General features: G+C 35.9%; 1 protein-coding gene across 3 annotated transcripts in view; it reads left to right on the top strand.

Moving 5' to 3' along the window:
* Positions 1-22,805, top strand: part of SPAG16 (sperm associated antigen 16) — an 886,848-nt gene that overhangs the window by 15,954 nt on the left and 848,089 nt on the right. For all 3 annotated transcript variants that reach the window (XM_058664972.1, XM_058664970.1, XM_058664971.1), the window contains exons 4-6: positions 509-627; positions 7,141-7,278; positions 20,542-20,649. In XM_058664972.1, the coding sequence (XP_058520955.1) occupies positions 509-627; positions 7,141-7,278; positions 20,542-20,649 (365 nt within the window). The remainder of the gene's footprint in view (positions 1-508; positions 628-7,140; positions 7,279-20,541; positions 20,650-22,805) is intronic.

The raw sequence follows: 22,805 nt of genomic DNA on the forward strand, positions 1-22,805 counted from the left end.
TAAAATTTTTTTGTGTGGTTGTATAGTTCTAGAATTATGTTTATAGATATTGATCTTTGTTGGATTTTTAGAATTCAAGGATTTTAGGCTTTAAACATTTCAATTTTGAAGATTGTGTCTGTTTGACTTATGGCTCCAATCTCCTTTATCAAGAACATTTTCCTATCTTGCAGCTAACTCAGCTCACTCATACACACACACACACACACACACACACACACACCCCATCCACGTAAGTACCAGTCCTACAGCTGCTTTCCTTCCTTCAGTCTAGTTTGCCCACCACGCACTGCTGTCCTGCATAGTTTTTGCTTAGCTATTCATTCTGTTTCCATCACTTGACATCGCAGAGGGCAAAGACCTTTTTTTAATTAATATCTTATCCCTAGCAGTTGGCACATAACATTAAAAATTTGTTGAAAAACATGAATGCATGAATAGCTTCTTTGGGCTATTAATTAGTATTTTGAAATGTAAAAAAATAAATAATTGCAAATTTAAATTTCAGGAACAGAAGACAGTTCTTCCTGCACGGGAGGCAGCACATGAAGTAATAGAAGACTTTCTCTGCAATTTCCTGATCAAAATGGGAATGACAAGAACTCTGGATTGCTTTCAGTCCGAATGGTAAGCATTTATGTTGATAAATAATATTTTTGAAATGCAAATTGCATTTAGCATGTATTCTTTGAACTGTCATAAAAGACTTTGAAATGAATAATCTTAGGCAAAATGAATAAAAACCTTTCTCTTCCACCTAGAAACCACAACCCACTCATACAGTTATGCACACAATCTGGATACTCAATTAAAGAAGATTTTCATGAACTATATTTCTTAAATATTTGCATTTTAGGTAATTTTCAAAAAGTGAAGAAAATTGAGTATTTGTTGGAGTTATCTAGCACAAGTCTAATTTATGATATATTCCCCTAATGTTTTGTGCAACTAAGAATATTGTTTTTTAATTTAGAAGCTTTACTAATACTCTGCTTTTTCAATTAGAGTGTCATTGCTTATTTTTATTCATAAAGCTGTTGATTCTTTTTTAGAAATAGTTTTTCATTTTAAGTAGAAATATATTTTCAAATATAATTTTTACATCAGATTTTCTTGTTATAATTGAAGGTTTTTTTAAAAAGATTTCTTTTTATTGCAAAGTCACATATATAGAGAGGAGGAGAGAGAGAGAGGAAGATCTTCCGTCCGATGATTCCCTCTCCAAGTGACCGCCATGGTTGGTACTGCGCCAATCAGATGCTGGGAGCCAGGAACTCTTCTGGGTCTCCCATGTGGGTGCAGGGTCCCAAGGCTTTGGGTCGTCCTCGACTGCTTTCCCAGGCCACAAGCAGGGAGCTGGATGGGAAGTGGAGCAGCCGGGATTAGAACCGGCGCCCATATGAGATCCAGAGCATGTTCAAAGCGAGGACTTTAGCCACTAGGCCACATCGCTGGGCCCAATATATAACTGAAAGTTTTAATAACTAATGATTATATGGCAGCAGGAATGCTGTTTTAAGTATTTGTTTAACAGTAGTATCACCAGGCATATTTAGCTTTATAACTTTCTTTAAATATTTCCTTTAAATGATATGCAAGTTTAACTTTAATAGCCATTGCATATTATACAAGTTATATTATACATTGCATATTATACAAATAAACCTTATATATAAGGTTTATTTTTAAACTAAATCTTAAATATGGAGTAATTTTCAATATCTACTAATTTAGCCATGATATAATTGTGATTTTTTTAAATTCTCATTGAGAATGTACATATAAAAATCGTTAATTTTCATTATTTTAAATTGTGTATTTGCTGTTAATACATCTAATGAAAAGATTTTTTTTTTTTTGATCCCAAGGAAAAGGTCAGGTTATGTGGTGCATAAATGATGGAGCTTTTCTTAAATCTAGAAATAGTGTGGATGATTTATAAATGATTTTTATAAAATATTCTCACTACGTAATTATATATTAGAAGCTACATTAGAAAATGTATTTTGTGAAAGAAGTAGTAGATGGTTATAGTCCAAATGAAATGAGAGATTAATGTAAACAAGTTACTTTTTGATTTTCTGAAAATGTGTGTATGACATGAATGTTTATATGTTATGTCAGTCCAAAGTTTGAAACAATTCCTTTAAAAATGTAGATGAAGTATACACTTGACAATTAAATAATTATTACATTATCCTTTACGATTTAACAATCTAAAATGATGTGGTGAAATTTCATAATATTATTTTCTTGCAAAGATTTTAATCTTCCATTTAATCCTTACAAGTTTTGTAACATGCATAATTTAATTTAAAATACACACACACACACACATACAAGGAGTCTTTGAAAACCCTTTGGAAAATACATGTTATTAAGAAAAAAATATGTGTTTCACAAAATTGGGGCCAAAATAAATCTGATATTTAATTCACTTTCCATGAAGTACTTGAAGTATCCTCATATAAGGAACCAAGTATCAAGATATGCACCCAAAATGTGCATCATTGTCTGGTTCCAGAACATGTATCATTTCTTCTGAAACTGTTTTTTTATCTGGCACCTTCAGTCCACTGAACAATTCTTGGCACACCAGTGCTCAAGAAATATTTGTCAAATAAAAGGAAGAATAACATTTGTAAATTTACCAATAATCATTGTTATTATAAAAGCAAACCACTCAGCATATGTCATTGCTGTGAATTCTCTTAATCTTGCATATGGCAAGCATTACATGGTTGTTCTGTTATTAGTTTATAAAAGCAGGTCCACAAAACCCAGCAGTAAATGCTTATATAGGTTCTTTCTGTTTGCAAACAGTGGAAGTGGCAAGTCCTTTAGATCCAGGATCAGAACACCATGAGCCTGGGACTAAATCTAATCTGCCAGCAGTTGTGAGGAAAGCTCTGCCAGCAGACAGAGGCTCTCTGTAGGCATTGTTGGTGATGCTGTCCTACTGAAAAGCAAAGCTCGTCACAGCACAAACTGTGCCCTCCACAGCTGTAACTTATTACTTTCTTCAAATACTAAAGTACTCATTTGCTGGCCTATGTACAACAAATTGCCAAAAACTTGTACTTATTTATTTAAATTTTTTTAGATGTACTTATTCATGTAGTACATTGCCAAGGTCAGAGCAAATGCATGGTAATTAGTACAACACAATTCTCTGTAATTCTTGATTTGGTAAGTGCTATTTTTATGCTCATCGAAAAAGTAATTTTTTTGGAGAGTGGTAATTTGGGGCAAAAATGAAAAAAATGGAAAAGTGGGGAAAGTGTGGTGGTGTGAAATAAGCATGCTTTTCTGAGCAGTTGTCCCCCAGCTGCTCTGTGGTGGACCGTGGTGGACCGCCCTTTGCTTGTTCACAGAGTCAGGAATGACTGACTCTCAACTGACAGTGTTACCCGTTGCCCTTTCTTGTATTCCCTTTTCCAGACAGTATTTTTTAAAATAAGTCTCCCTCCCCCTTTTTAATTTCTTTTTTTCTCCTTGGCTGTCTGTAGTTTGTCCTCTATGCCTACTATTTCACTAAAGAAAAGGGAGTAATATATGTGCTATCAAATATAGTGGCACAGTTATTTGTAAAGTTTAATTACTAATTTAATTTTTCTTATTTATAGACTATAAATTAGAAATATATTGTTTTAATTTGCACAGGAAGAAATACTGCAGCTTTTAGCCAATGTGACTTGTCGTGATGCATAATTGCTCAAATATGGGCAGTCTGGTTACAGCTTTCTGGGCATTTTTGGAAGTTGGAAATATATGATATTTTGTGTGTAACTCTCAATGAATAATCCTGAACAACTATTTGTTATTTTATCATTTAGGCCTATTGTTATTTCTTCAGTTAATAAGGCATTGGCCTCTGATTATGTGTCTATCATATAAAAATTTTCCCTCTCCTTCAGTACTGTGATGACTCTTCTGTCATGTTAGCTTTCACTACATTTGAAACATGCAAATTCCATGTGTATATTTATCTCCATGCATTTTACACTAGAATACCAAGATTGTCTTGTAGTTCAATATTTAGCTTAAAATAGAGTTGATGTAATGTTTACCTTAGTTCAAGACTTTGAAACTATTTACGATGAAGCCTTTTTCTTATCAGGCATTTGCTCTGTATCATTTTTATTGGTATAGTGTGTTGTGTTATTTCACTTCCCCCAACAACTGTATATAGCAGGTGACTACTATCTTATCTCCATTTTATGCAAAAGGAACTAGGCCTACAAAAGTTGGGAAATCTGGCTCAGGAAGTGCCAGCAAGTCACATCTGAAAGACCAGACTGATATAAAGGAACAATTTCATCACCAGAATGAGGAATTATTACACAAAGGAAATGTGAAAAGATAGTATTAACAAAGCTTACGTCTTAATGGCTAGAGATGGAAAGAATGGAAGAAATACCCATGGATTTAGAATCCAAACAAATGCCCATTTTTTTGTGTGTGTGTGCAGATTTCATAAATGGTGGGAACTGAATCCTTCAGCAGTACTGTACCTTTCCTTTGAAGGACTTTGCTTCTGGAGTGTCAAAGTCATAACACTACTGGTGTTCCAGTGTTTTCCATTTGTGCAATCATTAAGAGATTTTTATCTTTATAAAATGCTTCCCTAGCACTCCTTCTCAATACATGGAGAGAAAATTTTCATTTGCTGCCTGTCAGTATCTGGATGACTTTGTCTCTCTTATATTCTATAGTTTGGCAGTTATCACAGGAGTAATGCTGATTCTTCTGGCACTATTTATATGTTTACTGAAATTCTATCATGCTATTAGTCATTTGTGACAGTGGCTATTAAACTCTTTTGATATGAAAGCTCCATCCACTTGTTCTTTGAAATATGTATTTATGTATATTGCATATATTGATATATATATAGAAATATATCAGGGATATTCAAAAAGTATGCAAAATTCCAGATTTTTTTGATCAGAATGATCTTTTAATTCCTTTTGAGGTACCATCATAATATCAATATTATTCAAGGTAGTTAAGAGCTGTATTGTAACTATTGAGAACATTGATTAAAAAAAAGAACATTGGTTGGGTCCCAGCGGCGTGGCCTAGCGGCTAAAAGTCCTCACCTTGAACGCCCCGGGATCCCATATGGGTGCCGGTTCTAATCCCGGCAGCTCCACTTCCCATCCAGCTCCCTGCTTGTGGCCTGGGAAAGCAGCCAAGGACGGCCTGATGCATTGGGACCCTGCACCCGTGTGGGAGACCCGGAAGAGGTTCCTGGTTCCCGGCATCGGATTGGTGCGCACCGGCCGTTGCGGCTCACTTGGGGAGTGAATCATGGGACGGAAGATCTTCCTCTCTGTCTCTCCTCCTCTCTGTATATCCGGCTTTCCAATAATAATAAAATCTTTAAAAAAAAAAGAACATTGGTTTAATTGGTAATTATTTATAGATTAAGATATACAATTACTTAGCATCTTACCTAAGTTTAAAGTTATATTTGATAACCTTTTGTGGATGACAGGAATTTTCATGTGAGTAAAGATTGATTTTTTAATGCTTAAGGTAGATATGACATAAATATTTGCTCTGTATTATTTGTTCTTTTATCATAGAATGCTTTCCTTATTTAAAGGAAACTCGTAAATCATTTATTTTCCTTACAGATAAAATTTTTCTAGTGATTTTTTTTTTCTGCCTTCAAGTCAGCAAGTTGTTGAACATCACTTTATGGTCAGAAACTTTTTTTTTTCAGTAACTTTCACAATTAAAAAATTCATTGATGGATTCTCAGAACTCTTTCACAGTCCCAGGAGCATGTGTCACTGTTGCCTGTTTCCACCCTTGAATGCACTCCCTCTGCTTAGCCCATTGCCTTTGCCTCCTACTGCTTCTCTCTTTAGTTTCTTTTAGTAGTGTTTCTTTACACAAGTCTTGAAACAGTGTAGCATTTTATGACTCAGTCCTAGAATTTCCTCATTTATCTCATTACATTCACTGACTACCTTGGTTTCTGCTGATTTCAAATGGTATCTGTATGCTGCTCATCCCCAAATTTAATTTGCTTACATTGACATTTTCCTGAACCCTGAACATGTGCACCTGAACATTCATTTTCACTTGATTGTCTGGTAGACATACTTCATTAACCTAAATGAAAACAACTTGGTCCTTCCAACTACCCAAATCTGGCTGCATTAGTTCTTACTTGGTTGTCCATTGCACAGTCCAAAACCTTGGATCATCCCTGACTCCCCTTGTGATAACAGCTAAGAGCTGCTCTACTAGACAATCCTATTGGCTCACTGCTAGTAGCATATAGAAAGGGTTTTCCCGTTACAGTTACACTGCTACCAAGTTAGTACCAGCCATCCTTCTGCCTCCCCTTGACTATCATTGCAGCTGCTGCTCAGTTTCTCTGATTCTACGCCTGCTCCTCTAGAATCTCTCTTCAAACAGATTAACCCTTGTGCAGCATAAGCATGATCAGTGTCACTAGTTTCGAACTCTTTCCTGGCTTCCTTCTTGTTCTGTCTCCCTGTTCTCTTTCTGACCCATCTCTTTCCTGTCTCTCCTTTGCTCCCTTAGCTGGGCTCCAGCTCTGACACCTGATTTTGTACTCTTCATCGTAGATGCCAATCACTTCCTATCTCACAGCCTTTGCATTTGCACTTCTGACAGTTCTGATCATTCCTCTTCTGAATATCTACACGCCACAGCCCTTCCTTCTTTTCAGCTGTCTCCTGTAGTACCACTTTGTCAGGCATCCTTGTCAATCATGACCTACATCTCCAGTAGTCTCACCTTACTTTGATTTTCTTGTCTTTTATATTCTCCTTTTCTGAAATGATCACCATCCCCACCAGGATGGAAAATTGATGAGATGGGAATTTAGTTTTGTCAACGTTACCAGTGTCTGGGAAACTGCCTACAACACTGATGTCTATTATATTTTATACACAGTAATGCTGTTAGTGTTTGTGCCTAGCATTTTATTGATATTTTACATACATTTTCTGAAGAATGATTACATTAACATTTATAAATGTGATATAGAAACTGTATACTGTAAAATTTCCTGAGTCTTAACTTTTTGAATTGTAGATTAATTCAACTGGTTGATAGAAGGAAATAATACAAAATCTTTGGTCTTTTTTTTTCTAGGTATGAATTAATACAGAAAGGCATAACTGAACTTAGAGCTTCTGCCAATGTGCCAGATGTCTACAGCCAAGTTATGCTTTTAGAAAATGAAAACAAAAATTTAAGGAAAGACTTGAAACACTACAAGCAAGCAGCTGAGTATGTTATTTTCTAAATGAGTTTTGTCGTTGTTGTTGTTTAGTTGAGACTGAGTAAATGTAAAGAGTTGAACAGGGTTTATATATGTAATGTATCAGAAATTTAATTCTGGAGACCTGAATTGTATTTAATTTCTAGTTGAGAAGAATGCAAATTACTTGAAGACTGGTAAGAACTCTGTGAGCTGAGATATCTTGGTGAGCGCAAGCCCGGATGCAGGAGTCACCCAGCAGGCTTTTTTTTTGCTCAGAGATGGTTGTGCAGAGAAGCAGGAGAGGAGAGAGCAAGGAAAAAAGGACCATGTTTTTATAGCAGAGGGGCAGGTATTGGGAGTATGGGGCCGTCGGGGATTAGCAGTTGAGGTGGTAGGCTGAAACCAAGGACACAGGGCTGCAAGAAATTGGTGGATAGGGCCATCATGTACAATGCCTGAAGTGGATTGGTGGAAAACAGGGTAAGAAGCTTACAGAGGATTGGTGGAGAACAGAACCCAAACCTAAAGAGCACAGAATTAAAGCGCAGGAAACCCGAGCCAACATGTAAAAGGACCAAAGTGGACATTTAAACTGTGCCAAGTCTAAACGCATTGGTCTTCAGGGTCATTCCTCACGCAACTCCTCACAGAATACAGGAAATTGGAAGTGGTAAAGTCTGTAGATGACAGTCACTTTACATGTGTTAATTTTTACTGGGTTGTGAGATTGTCTCCTGTGAAGAGAAGCTAATTTTCAAGATAACAATAAACTTAAAGAAAGTACTAGAGGAATTTCAGTATTTGAAAATGCCTCAAAAGCAATGATGGACTTTGCAAAGGAGAATAGAAACTATCTTTAGTTTCCCTATCCTAGTCCTGCTACGCAGGACTAGGCACTGCTGCCTTTTTGTTGATATTGTTTTTGGACTAGTTTCTCAATACATGTTTATTTGCATGTTGTTAGCTTTAAATACAACCTTCAATAATGCCTTATATAACTTCTTTGTCTTAGTTTTTCACTCACTACTACAACAAACATACTCAGAGTGAATTTTACTGTAAAGATTTCAGAAGTATGTCTGAAAGGAAACTTGATGTGTAGGCCCTGGCATGATTTTATGCACCTAATCTCACCACATCTTCTTTATAAAACTAATACAAAACTCGCAACTTTTAGTGGGCAGTTTCTGCAAATAGCCCATTTTATTCTGGTAAAGAAATATAGAAGTGGGTTGCTTTGGTGGTAAATCTACATATCTGAGATGTTACATGGAGAAACCTTCAGATATGGAGGAAAGTTGATACAAGATAGGATAATTTTGCTTTTTCTAAAAATCATTTGTTTAGAATTTTACATGGAGATGTAAGCATAGGAAAGTCGAGTTACCAGCTGCAGTACTGCCTGGTCTTGGTTCCGTCCGTTTGCCGGAATGCACACTGTGATGTTGCGTGCGAACACGAGAGAAGCACAGGCCATTCGAGATGGCAGATTTTTCACAGTGCTCTCGGCTTACTGTTTCTGTGCTTGATTTTCTTTGAGCACTGACTGAATGTGCAATTTTATTTTGATTAGCGAAAGAGTTTTTTATGCAATTAATTTTATGTAAGTAACATTAATTATTATTGATTGTTAGATGCAAAATTTTTACTTAGTAACTATAATCAAAATTATGTGAGATATTACTCATGCAAATGATTATTGTTAAGAAAATCCATGGATAGATATCACACAAATTAAATGTTTCTTATTTGTGTTTACTAAAAGATTATAGTGTCAATTTTATTTATGCCTAAATTCTCAACTTTATTTAAGTCAGTGCAATTTAAACTTAATTTTATTTAGTGCAAATTAGAAAACTATTTATTTGTCTTAATCTACCTGGCATATGACTTTGATGAAAAAACTGATCCTTCATAGATGAGCAATATTTTTTGTTGTTGAATGAATTTTAAGTGTGGTATACTGTCACAGCATCTTTTGCTGAAGTGTTTCCTGTACCCTGATTCCTCTGATCCATTCTCATAGAACCTACAATGAAATTCAGTAAACAGTCTGACAAGCTGTATTTGTCATCCTCTGAGCTTGCTCCAAATTATCATATCACATTTTTCAGTTAACCGGTGAGAAGATTTTTCTGACAGAATTATTGTGTATTTTTAAAGATTTCTTTTTATTGGAAAGGCAGATTTAGAGAAAGGGAAAGATTTCCCATCTGCTGGCTCACTCCCTAACTGGCTGTAGTGGCCAGAGCTAAGTAGATGTGAAGCCAGTAGCGAGGATCCGTATAATCCAGGAATTTTTTCTGAGTCTCCCACAGTAGTGCAGGTACCTTAGGAACTGAGCATCATCTGCTACTTTCCCAGGCTACAAGCAGGGAGCTGAATCAGAAGTGGAGCATCTGGGGCACGGACCATAGCCAATATGGGATGCTGGTGCTTGCTGGCAGAGAAGTAGCCAGTTGAGCCGCTCCATAAAATTAATTTTAAACATGGTGTTCCTACTCTGGAATTTAGCTGTTTATCTTTTAGATTAGGGGATTTCTTAGGGCAAGAAAATTACAAATATAAATTAATTTTAAAACAAATAATGCACAAAAGATAATATTATAAATGTTTTGTTTATTATCCTTGGTTCTACTGATAATGTCCAATGATGTAGCTAAAAAAAATTACAGTGAAGTTATGTGACAATAATAATAATAATTTATCTAGAGTATTTCTGCAAAGGGAAGGTGTACTGAACTTAAAGTTCACTACTTCCAGTATTCTGCCACTTATTAACTCAATTTTCATATTGCTAAACTGGAGTAATTACATAGTATTACTAATGCCTGGGGGCATGTGATAATTAAATGAGACAATCTACATGAAAGAGCTGTGTAAATCAAATTGCCTCAAAATGTTGATTATCGTTAATATCTCTAAAAGCTTTCATGTCTTTAGATCATGAATTTGTTGAAATTCAAAAGTGATAAAGCATGTAGCAAGAAATGAAATATTTTATACTGTGGTATTATTTGAAACACCATAATTTTTTTTTTTTGAAACACCATAATTAAGTCAAGGCATTTTTTTTGTCTGTTATAAGCTTTGCCAATTGTTGAACTATAGGGATTTTTCTCTTTATTTGCTACAAATGTAGATTATCTTCTGAAATAGAAAGTTTGGCAAATAATTGATGAGAAAATTTCCTTGGAGCTGTTTCAAATGAAAAATGTATTAAAATATGTGCCCTTAGTTTGAAGCAACATTATTCTACATATCTGATATTGGAGATAAATGGTGTAATAGAGTGCTTTCTTTAAAAAATATAGTTTTAATTTTGTTAAGCAATTATTTTAAGGACAGAAGTATGGAATTTGAGTGACTTGCTGCATATTTGCCGAAATTATATCATCTTTTAATTAAGACACCTTTTATAAACCTTGTTTTATCTGGTAGTTGACATATCTAAAGATTAACCTTGGCCTGTGGCCCATATATTATTACTGTTCAATTTATTAAGAATTTGTTCATCTTGTTTTCACTACCACTGTGTTTGTCCTTGAATTACATATAAACAATAGGATGACCCCTCAAAGCACCAGCAGTATGCTTTGTACTTTAATATTCTGTGGTCCACTGTGCAGTTCACATTAAATGATCTTCTCAAACATTGAAGAATTCTTTGCTATGCTATTTCATAATCTTTATATTTTTCTATACGTATGCCCTATGTTTTCATCACCACCATCCTTTACTGCTGTGAGGCATGCTGTCCTGCTCCCAGTCTGTCTTACTGACAGACTTCTCATCTTGACACTTTTGACCATTGCTAATTCCAGTAAGAATAGCACCGTGTTTATGAAGATATACATAACATATTTTAGGTAGTGATAAGTGGCTATGAAAAATAAGGATTAAAAAGACTGATAATGAAATGTTGCTTTATGTAAAATTATTGGAAAGCCCTAAGCCATCAGAAGAGTCTTAGGCTAGAAGGCCATACTTGGAAAAATGAAATTCCAGACAAAGGAAATGGGACATTAGAACAGTTTGGGTAGCAGCACTGAGAAAAACAAGGAGGTATTTCTTTCTTTTTTTTTTTAAAGATTTATTTTTATTACAAAGTCAGATATACAGAGGAGGAGAGACAGAGAGGAAGATCTTCCGTCCCATGATTCACTCCCCAAGTGAGCCGCAACGGGCCGATGCTACGCCGATCTGATGCCAGGAACCTGGAACCTCTTCCGGGTCTCCCACGCGGGTGCAGGGTCCCAAAGCATTGGGCCGTCCTTGACTGCTTTCCCAGGCCACAAGAAGGGAGCTGGATGGGAAGTGGATCCCGGGGCATTCAAGGCGAGGACTTTTAGCTGCTAGGCCACGCCACCGGGCCCAAGGAGGTATTTCTTAAGACAAGGTACATCTATAACAATATATATGTGTGTGTGCCTGTGTGTGCTTATTAGCTTTTTTTTTTTAATTTTTATTTTTGATGATGTTTACATTGTTGACCAGTGTGGGAAGGTTTGAGGATTAGAGGAAAGTGGGTGAGACCATGGTTTCCAAATCTTTCCCTTTTCCTCCTGTATCTGGGGGAAGGGAAATCGGGAGAAGTTGCAACCAGCCTCTCCACTACCCCAGTACCTGGGGATGGGGAACAACCACCCGATGTTATCCCAGAGGTGTGGGGCCTGCTCCGAGGGTTCGGTTCAAGTGCTTGCTATAGTTGTGAAGTGCTGTGGATCTCAATGATCCAAGAATTAGGAAATCCTCCCAGGTCCATCTGATAACCAAGTCCACCCCAAAGTCTTCATTCACCTAGATTATTTGCTGTCAATGCTTGCCTGGGGCTTGAAAGTCAGATTTACAGAGGGAAGGACAGAGAGAAAGATCTTCTGTCTGCTGGCTCACTCCTCAAGTGGCCACTGATCTGAAGCCAGGAGCCAGGAGCTTCGTCCAGGTTTCCCATGTAAGTGCAGGGTTCTAAAGCTTTAGGACGTCCTCTACTACTTTCCCAGGCCACAAGCTGGGAACTGGGATATAAGCCAGCACCCATATGGGATCCTGGCGCATGCAAGGCGAGGACTTTAGCCACTAGGCTACTGCACCTGGTCCCAAATTGTTTTAATTCTAACATCTTTTCGGTGATATTTTCCATATATAAAATCATGTCATTGGAAACCAGTGACAGTCTCGCTTCTTGCTTTCCAATTTTGATGTCTCTTATTTCTTTCTCTTGCCTTACCCCTATGGCTAAAATCTCAAATACTATATTAAATGTGAATGTAAATAAGCATTAAAGTGATTCAGAGTTTTTTTTTCCACCTTTGTTCTTTCTTGACATAGTTTGGTAAACCCAGATTATTTGTATCCATATAAGTTTTTCAATGCCTTTGCCATATCTCCATGGAAAGATATGGGTGAGATTCAGAGTGATAGGGAGTTGAATTTATGACTTAATTCACGTAAAGTGTGTGTGTGTGTGTGTGTGTGTGTTGTGGGGTTGGAGTATTTTTGAGGAGATTAATGTCTTGACACATTTTTATTTTCATCTCTATTTTAATACAATACATGTATATTTTTGAAAAAGTTTGCAGTGTATACCTTTCACATTTAATTAATTAATGTCTATATTTTATGGTTGTATTGTAAACTATATACAGTATGTGACATAGTATATTGCTCAGCCAGGTGCTAATAGCAGCTTAAGTAATTGTGTGTTATTCATATTTATCTCTATAGTTAAGCTTTTAATAATATTTAGAGTAGTTTAGGTAATTTTTGTCTCTTACATAGCAGTTTTTTGAGTTAGCAACATTTTCAAAAAGTCCTATTTTGAAACTAGTGACTTTTTTTGTCAGAAAATATAAACCTAAAGTTAATACAGTGTATTGAGAAGTTAGGTGCTTTAGATAGGGGTCCTGTTTTCATTGATAAAATTCAGTTCTGCAAGTTCAGGATGCCAAGATTTTGTGAAGATCTGTTTAATTTAATGAGTTCAGAAACAAACACTGTGAAAATAAAGATGGTAATGTGGCTCATAAAATTTCATGATTTTGTTGGTAGGTAATTACTTGTTAAATTCAGAAGGCAGTTTTTTTTTTTTTTTTTCTCGATATGGGCATTTCACTTTGCTTTTTGGTTAAAGTTGCATGAAAGGGATCCAAAATATAGTTGAAATCCATTTGCCCATTCAACACTTATTCAAAAGTGAATTTTTCTGGATAGATGAGTTTATTTATAACAAATTAAAGATGATGAAACTAGGTAATTATAAATAGTGTTGTCAGGAATTACTTTGGTTCAAATGTGCATAGGATTAAAATATATGACAAAAATTGCTTTAATGATACAGGGAAAGAGGAAAGTATTTGTATATTTCATGTTGCCAAGGTCATGATAACAAAATCACAAATTTATTATTAAGTCTTGGTTCTGGTATTTAAAACTACTCAGAAAATTGTGTCACACTAATTCACATTAAATCATGTTGAAAATAAAATTTCATACATTGATGAAAATATGTATGTCTTTATATTACATACTTGAATTTGATGTCTAGTTTCCCAAAATGAGAAAGTTGGATAGAGATTGTACTATCTCACTAATACAAACATGTGTGAATTGTGTTTTGTAGGGTATAAAAATTTAAACAGAATGAGTAATTCTTATTTCATTGTACTCACAGAATCTATGCCTTTTTGTGTTAATGAAGTATTGTTTACACAAAGATGCTCTAAAATATGATAAGGGAATACTAAATAGTTTAAAATATTAATTATATGAATTTTGCAAACTTTATTCTTTGGTACAACTTTCTTTTTCCTTCTATCAAGCAGTTGGGCAGCTGGAAGATCATAATAGGAGAAGCATCACCATGAAATGAATTTAAATTGTTTTACTGCATAGACTTCATTTGTGCAAACAGAAAGCAAGTCACTGAAAACCAATTTAATGGTCAGAAAAACTTTAAGGTCTAATACTCCAATCAATTCCCATGCTTTCTTTTCTAGGATATGCACAAATAGGTTTTAAACTGTATATTAAAAAGTGAGTTCATGCAATGCTACACAATTGTTAGGGAACTACAGCATTATTTTTTCAAATATTTTAAACTTTTTATAGGTTTATATTTCATATAAGAAATATAAAACATAAGCGCATCTGACAATTCATCAAGTTGTTGAAAGTAAAAGGTTTAGTAGGCTAAAGATATTCAAAAAAATTTAGCTCCATTTTTAAAAGGCCATGTAGTGTTAGCTATCATTATGCAGTCTGTTCCATTAGGGACACGAAGTATTTATTGGCATGCCTTTATTTAAGAAGAAAAGTGTGGTTGTTGAAAGAATTCACTATATCTTATTTATTATACTAAATGACATCATAACAACAACATCGAATACTTCCTTTGAAAGGCAACACATACACCGGTTTGCTAAAATATTAAACTGAATATATTTTGTAGCCCATTAAATGCTAATTTTTCAGGTCTAATTCTGATATGCACAGACATAGTGCAGCTTTTTAAGGTCACATTGCTATAAAAAGGTTTTTTTTTTTGGTATTGAGCATGATTTTGTAATACTAAAAGTACTCTAATAAAGATGCTGGACCTGTTACCTGATTATGGAGACATATATTATGGTTTTTTTTTTTTTTACTGTTCTAGAGCAATTTCATTTTTAGATTAACTTCATTCAGCTTTGCATATTGTAGGAATATATATGTGTGTGTGTGTGTGTATATATATATATATATTCAGTGGACCTTTTATTATGTATTTTGTATTTTGCAGACCTCTTAGTATATGGGTTTAAAATCAGTGTTTAAATCTCATTCATTATTCTTAATGGAAGGGTTTTTATTGATTTTTCATTCCTTACTGAAAATAACTTTTCTGTGGACTGCCTTTCTCCCTGTTTCTAATAGAAAATAGGTTTGTGTCAGAGTTAAGCTAGAATTCAGGTAATGTTCTTGTGTTTCCATAACAAAATATCAACTCAGTGACTTTTGCCTTCCACTGTCCTAAACTCTTTCTTCTTGTCTACTATTCAGTGAAGTCTTGGAGATGGCAGAGTTTCTCTCTTTTTGTAATCCATCTCCACTCTTGGGGAAGTCTTGTGTTGTTGAATCTCAGTAGTTTAAAACCTTCAGCATTGATACCTTTTTGTCTTCTCACTATTGTGGCAGAGCTATGCATGTACCTCAAGTATGAGTTTCATATGTCTACTATAGAGGCAGGATTCCTCTACTTGGCTAGAGGGAATATTGGGCCCAGATTTCACCGTTGTCTGTTCATGGGGAGGGCATTTTTATTTTTTATTTTTTATTTTTTTTAAAGATTTATTCATTTTATTACAGCCAGATATACACAGAGGAGGAGAGACAGAGAGGAAGATCTTTCGTCCGATGATTCACTCCCCAAGTGAGCCACAACGGGCCTGTGCGCGCCGATCCGAAGCCGGGAACCTGGAACCTCTTCCGGGTCTCCCACGCGGGTGCAGTGTCCCAAAGCATTGGGCTGTCCTCAACTGCTTTCCCAGGCCACAAGCAGGGAGCTGGATGGGAAGTGGAGCTGCTGGGATTAGAACCAGCGCCCATATGGGATCCCGGGGCTTTCAAGGCGAGGACTTTAGCCGCTAGACCATGCCGCCGGGCCCGAGGGCATTTTTATTTGTTTTTCACCTGAAAGCTTCTTCTGTGCTTTGTGGTTTGAACTTTGCTGGGGCCTTAGAGTCAGGAAGTCATGAGTGCTGGGGCCCAGGAGACAGGCGCAAGGGTGCAGCCTCTGCTTGTTTCCTGCTGCCTGATGCCACCATGAGAGAGCTGCTTCTGGTCTACTGACCTGTTCCACATCTTTGGACTGAATAGTTAGTGGCATTGTGAGTGAATGAGCCTGTGCATTCAAACTGACCTGTTGTTTGCTATACCTGGCTTTTCAGAGCACTGTGCCAACCCTCACTTGTCTTTACTCAATATTTCTAGATATAATTCCTGGCATCCTTTCATTGTGGCCGCAGTTTCCATTTATATTTTTAATTCACAGTGGTTTGTTTGGATTTGGATTTTATGTCATTTGTTTGCCTTGTTATTTCAACTCTGATGAATTCCCAAAAGATGATTCTGTAGTTCCTGTAGTGTTGTTAAGGCAGGAAGCCTTCTTTGCAGATTTTTACATCCTAATTCAAAGCAAAAATTTCCATTTAAATTTTAAACAAGGTAATTTATATTTTCAGTTTGTAATATAAAAAACGTTTAATTTAAATATGAATATTTTGGAGTAGGTGAAACTGGGGAAATACTGTGAAACTGCAGAACAGTCTGATGCCCAGAAGAGTCATCACAAATCCAATGCACTTTTCTTAATGAATCTGAACATGATCTCAATAGGACAGATTGTGTTTCTGACATCCATAACGTAAAAATTTGAAAAATGCATACGGTTTAACTTTTAAGTATGGATTTTATTAAGATATAAATCTTCTGTAACTCTAGTACTGTTTTTGTCAACACTGAATATATGAAACTCTTGCACCAATATTTAAAAATAAACTATTCATATTAATATTTGAGGGAAAATTACTTTTCCTTACTTTTGCGATAGAAACATATTGGCCAAAGCATTGTGATAACAGACTTTATATAGTAGAAAACTTGATGGAGGCAGGCATGGTGGCTCAACAGGCTATTCTTCTACCTGAAAGTGACAGCATCCCATATGGACACTGATTTGTGTCCTGGAGTCATCCCAGATCATTGTAGAAATCATCAGCCTGATAATAGAAATAAAAGGATGGCTCAGTTTAGTAAATTGGGTTGTCATTGTTGAGTTTTAAAATTTAAATGGAAAAGTGTCACTGTCAAACCCATTAAATACTGTGCTCTAATGTTCTTCAGAGACATCTTTTAAGAAATAGCTGAGAAACTGAGTGTTAATTCTATAGCCAGTGCAACATGGGCATCACCGGCTTTTTATTTCCTTTGATAACTGAAACCAATAGTAGTAAAATAACAATTCAAGGTTTTTTATTTTATTTTTTTTTAATTTTTACTTCATTAATTACATTGTATTATGTGACACAGTTACATAGGTACTTGGGTTCTCCCCCCTCTCCCCAAATCCTCCCACCATGGTGGATTCCTCCACCTTGTTGCATAACCACAGCTCAAGTTCAGTTGAGATTCCCCCATTGCAAGCATATAGCAAACATAGAGTCCAGCATCTTATTGTCCAGTCAAGTTCAACGGCTTCTTAGGTATACCATCTCTGGTCTGAAGACAGAGCCAGCAGAGTATCATCCCAGTCAATTGAAAGCTCCAACATACCATCAGCAAAAATTTACATCATTATGGAATTAATTGACATAGTAATGAGTAACCAATATGTTAAAAGTAAATGCGAGTTCCCAGCCACCCTCTGTGACCACCTCACCTACACTTCAATTTTAGTTTATATACAACATATAACATTCATAACATAACATGTTATACATAACATCATATCATCTTAAATTAAGGCAAACGTGGTATTTAACCTTTTGGGATTGGCTCATTTCCCTTAGCATTATGGTTTCCAGTTTGGCCCATTTGGCCACAAAGAACTGCATTTTGTTTTTTTTAATAGCTGAGTAGTATTCCATGGAGTAGATGAACCATATCTTTCTTATCCAATCCTCTACTGATGGGCATTTTGGTTGTTTCCATGTTTTTGCAATTACTGATTGTGCTGCTATGAGCATAGGAGTGCATGTTGGTTTCTCATAAAACACTTGTTCTGGATATATTCCTAGGAGTGCTATTGCTGAATCATACAGTATGTTGAATTTGAGTTGTTTGAATGTTCTCCATACTGATTTCCATAGAGGCTGTACCAGCCTGCAGCCCCACCAGCAGTGGAGTAGGGTTCCCTTTTCCCCGCAACCTCGCCAACAAGTGTTGTTGGTGCTTTTATTCATGTGGGCCAGTCTTACTGGCGTTAGGTGGTACCTCATTGATGTTTTTGAAGTAGTTACATGAGTTAGTGTTCAGCAAGTAGAGAAAAGTAATTGTGTGCATAGAGGAAAAACCGAATGTATGGCTTGAAAACGGTGAGACTGAATACACTGCTAAATCCTCGCAGGCCATCGATGTGTGGAAGCCACTGTGCTCACTGAGAAAAAGTGCCTGTTGGTATCACTATTTGTAGTTATACAATCACAGTTCAAAACTCACGTTAATCCAAAGGATTTTGTTTTTGTTGTTTTGTTACAGAAAATGAGGATATTATCTCTTTTCAAATTCATGTGCTTTTTTTTTTTAATTGGAAAGGCAATTTTACAAAGAAGAAGATCTTGCATGTGCTGGTTCACTTCCCAAGTGGTTGTAATGGCTGGAGCTAAGCCGATCCAAAGCCAGGAGCCAGGAGATTGTTCTGGATCTCCCATGTGTGTACAGGATCCCAAGGCTTTGGGCCATCCTCTACTGCCCTCCACGCCACAAGCAGGGAGCTGGGTTGGAAGTGGAGCTACCAGGATTCAAACTAGCGTCCGTATAGGATTCTGATGCATGCAAGGGGAAGATATAGCCACTAGGCTACTGCTTGGGCCCCTCAAACTCAATATCATTATTCTTTAAATATTATTTATTTGAAAAGCAGGAAGAGAGAGAGAGAGAGAGAGCAAGCTGAGAGCTAGATGAGAGCAAGAGCTTGATTTTCCAATTGCTGATTCATTTTCCCAAAATCAGCAACATCTGAAACTAGGCCAGGATGAAGCCAGGAGCCTGGAACTTTTGTGTTTCCCATGTGGGTGCAAGGGCCCCAGAACTTGGGACATGTTCTAATGCTTTCCCTGGCTTATTAGCAGGAAGTAGAACAGCCAGGATAGTGCTCATAGGGGATTCTGATACTGCAAATCTCAGCTTAACCTGGTACACCACAACACTGGTCCTTGTGGTTGTCTTAATCCTTGTTTTTTCTTCCTTTAGGAAACAGAATTCTTTCTCTTTCACACACACACACACACACAAAGTTTAAACCTAGAAACAGTAGTGTTGATCTTATCATGGGCAAATTCCTCAGATGATTTTTCAAGACTGAATATTTGAACCAACAGTTTATTTCACTTGAAAGATTGTCTCCATATAGTGTAATCGAAGGTTTTAGTATTGTTGAATTTTTTATACATTGCTTTTCCATATGTAATAAAAACCAACAGCCAAACAAGAAAAAACACAATAAAGGGAAGAACAATACAGGTGAGGGGGTTGAGGAAAGGAATGTGCCGGAATGGATCAAATAACTCATTATGGCCTACATGTAATCTAATCTTGCAGCGAGAAGTCACACTGATCGGCATGTGCCCCCTCAGGAGCCTGAAAGCCTTCCCCCATCCGAAGGGCTTCTTTGACAGCACTCCAGACTGCTTCTCCGCACTCCACTTGTGTGCATTTGTTACTCAGGAATTTGAATTTTGAAATCTTTGACACAGAGAAGCAGATTTCTTCCTTTCAGATTCCAATTTCATGGCACTGCTGTAATTCATTCTGCTTTTTTTTTTTTTTAGAATGTGAAAGTCACAGAACAGTGGTATTTCCTAGTTATCCAAGGTGGTTAGAGCTGCTCATTATTATAAATTATGTTTTGTGTTATTATATGGAAACTCAGTTGCTTTAGAGAGATGGGAGAAACGTGCCCATTAATTTTGCACTTAGAATTTGGACTTAGAAAGAATGCCTTTGTTTGCAGAAGATGTTGCAGCTTTCTTATATTGCTGAGAGTAAAAGGCTACCTCATTAACTTGGAAATTATTTCTACTAATTGAATTGATGATGTATGTTTTTCTCATGTGAATTATCAAAGTAAATTCTTGGTCTTCCCTCCCCCCCCAAATATATAAGCTTTCTTTTCCCAATTAGCAGAAGTAAATCATTTAGAACAATATGATTCTAGAACATTCAGAGTTTAAGTCTGTATCCTTTTTCTTGTGATTATTTTGAGTTAATGTGTGTTATTTGTATTTTGATTATATGTACTCAATAGATTATAATTTGGAAGTATTTTGTAGCAGTATCCATTTAATTCTCTTTTACTTAAATGAGATGTTTATCAGCCGTATTGTTAAAACCATGTTTTTCTCCTTCATTCCTTAATCCAATATGCGTTATTATCTTCAGCCAAGTTACACTGGATACGGTCCTTCAGTGAGAATTCTGTGGAAACTTTGTTTTTCATGCTTCAAATTTGTCAGGGCTGGATTTGAACCGAAGATTAATTTTTTTTAGCACGGAATTAGTAGTGATACTTAACATTATTATTCTTTTTTTTCCAGCAAGGCTAGAGAAGAGCTGTTGAAAACTCAGAAAGAACGTGACTTTCATCGTATACATCACAAGCGAATACTCCAGGAAAAAAACAAATTAATTAATGACCTCAAAGGGTAAGTTGCTCTTACTTCTTAGCATATTTATTGCAGAATCCTTAATTAGCGTTTAATAATTTGGCAGTTATACAAAGTTTGAGGAAAAATTACAGATTCAGCATTTGCTGAATATCTACTCTGTGCCAGATAGTCTGTTGCTAGATCGAAATACGAAGATGAGTAAATGTAGGACTTTGCTATTGCAGTGGCATGCAGGAGTTAAATTATACTGAGCTTTAATGCAGGATTTATAAGCATAATATTTGTGATGAGAATCTAATGACATTAGCAGACTGGACATTGCAAGTGAACAAATCAACATACAGGACAAGAGAACAATAGAAAATAATAAACCTGGACCATGAAGAGCAAAAAAAACTGAAAAGAAAGAAACATGAGTCCCACAGAATAAAGGCTAATAAAATGAACAAAACCAAGGGCAAATATGAGGTAGCCTCTCATGGATGTATTCTGATTCCTAATGAAGAGACTGGACATGGCATTCTTAATCTGATAATACACTTAACTTTTCAATTGTATGAATTCAGTTAACTCATTAGGGAGCATTGGAATTCACCACCAGTGTACTCGCAGATCAAATAAACCAACCGTGTGCCAAACTTTAGCCAGAACCCTGCTTGTTTCCTGCCTGTGAAGACTCTTGTTCTGACACAAGAGTCATAATGTTGCTGTTTTCAGTGGTAACTCCTTAAAATATCCTTATTGTACAGTCACTCTGGTAAATGGTGTTAGGTCATTTTACTGAAGATATGGGGCAATCACAACTATTCATATTTGCTGTGCTCTTAAGTCCTTCCTCTGTGGTCTGCCAGTGAAGCTCAGACATTGCCATTTGGCTCAGTGTTGGTTGCCCTTTGTTTTCAGGTTTCTTAGAGCCATCCTGTCTATGAATTTACTTCATTCACTACAGTTTTTGCAGGGTTGTTAGGTTCATTGCCTCAAGGAACTGGTGTAAGGCCAATAAATACTTCTGTGTCTAGCCTTACATTCCAGCCATCTCCACCAAGTAGTACAGAATTCAGTCTTTGGCGACACACCTGCTTGCTACTATATGCTTACTGACTGTCACAGCAGTTGAAATGTGTAGCCTCTTTTATCTCTGTCACACATCAACTTAACATGCACAATGGGGATTAGCAATATGTCTTGGAGGTCAATCTGGTACTTTTGGGACCTTTGCTGAAGCTTACTCTACAGATAAAATGTTAGATTTTTTTTTAAGCAAATGATGGGGATACCTTTCAAAGTTAATAGTGCCTTGGGAAAGTTGCCATGAAAATGGCATTTCCAGGGATATCCTGAGAGCCAGAGGAAAAAGGGGGCAATTCCACATCAATAAAAGGAATAATAATTCGTCATAAGGACATTAGGAAGAGGGCTACTTTAGACTTTTCAGGTGCATCTGTAATGTTTGACAAACTAGATCACCTATAAGGCTGTAGTTTAAGTCTTTTTAAATTTCAAGGAATTAATATATGAAAATGTTTTCCACATATGCAAATGAATTTAGGAATAAATGAAAGTGTCAATAGGAATTTCTGAAATAAGTGGCAAATCAGTACCTTATTTCAGATACTACAAACACTTGTATTTTGAGCTAAATGCTTAAAAATACAGCATATCAAAATGTGTGGTCCAAAGCAGCTTGAAGTGAAATTGATAGGATTGAATGTTTATATAGGATGATTTTTATAATAAATTATACAATCATTCATATTCAAAGATTTAAAAAGAATCAATCACACACAAAAAGAGAATAAATGAAGTAAAATATCTGAAATCAGTAAAGTAGCAATAGAAGAACAAATCAAAATGTTAATTATTTGAAAATATAATAAAATTGATAAAATTAATAATTAAATTGATAAATGTTGGTAACTTTTCAACAAATATTAATGAGGAGATAGAGTTATCAGGAGAGTCATATATTGATGTTGAAACTATAACTGACAGCTTGTCTACTTAGTCCCTTAGTGTTTATCCAAAGAAAATTATATATATAGATAGGTATATGCATACATATGTATAGATCTATAAAATTCTATAACACTTGTATAAAAATGTTCACATCAGCATTATCTATTATTGCCAAAATTGAAAACAGCTGATTAACATCTGCAAGAATACTGGATAAATAAGTTATAATTATGCAC

This window comes from Ochotona princeps, chromosome 5 (genome assembly GCF_030435755.1).
Source record: "Ochotona princeps isolate mOchPri1 chromosome 5, mOchPri1.hap1, whole genome shotgun sequence".
In the NCBI taxonomy this organism is placed as follows: domain Eukaryota; kingdom Metazoa; phylum Chordata; class Mammalia; order Lagomorpha; family Ochotonidae; genus Ochotona; species Ochotona princeps.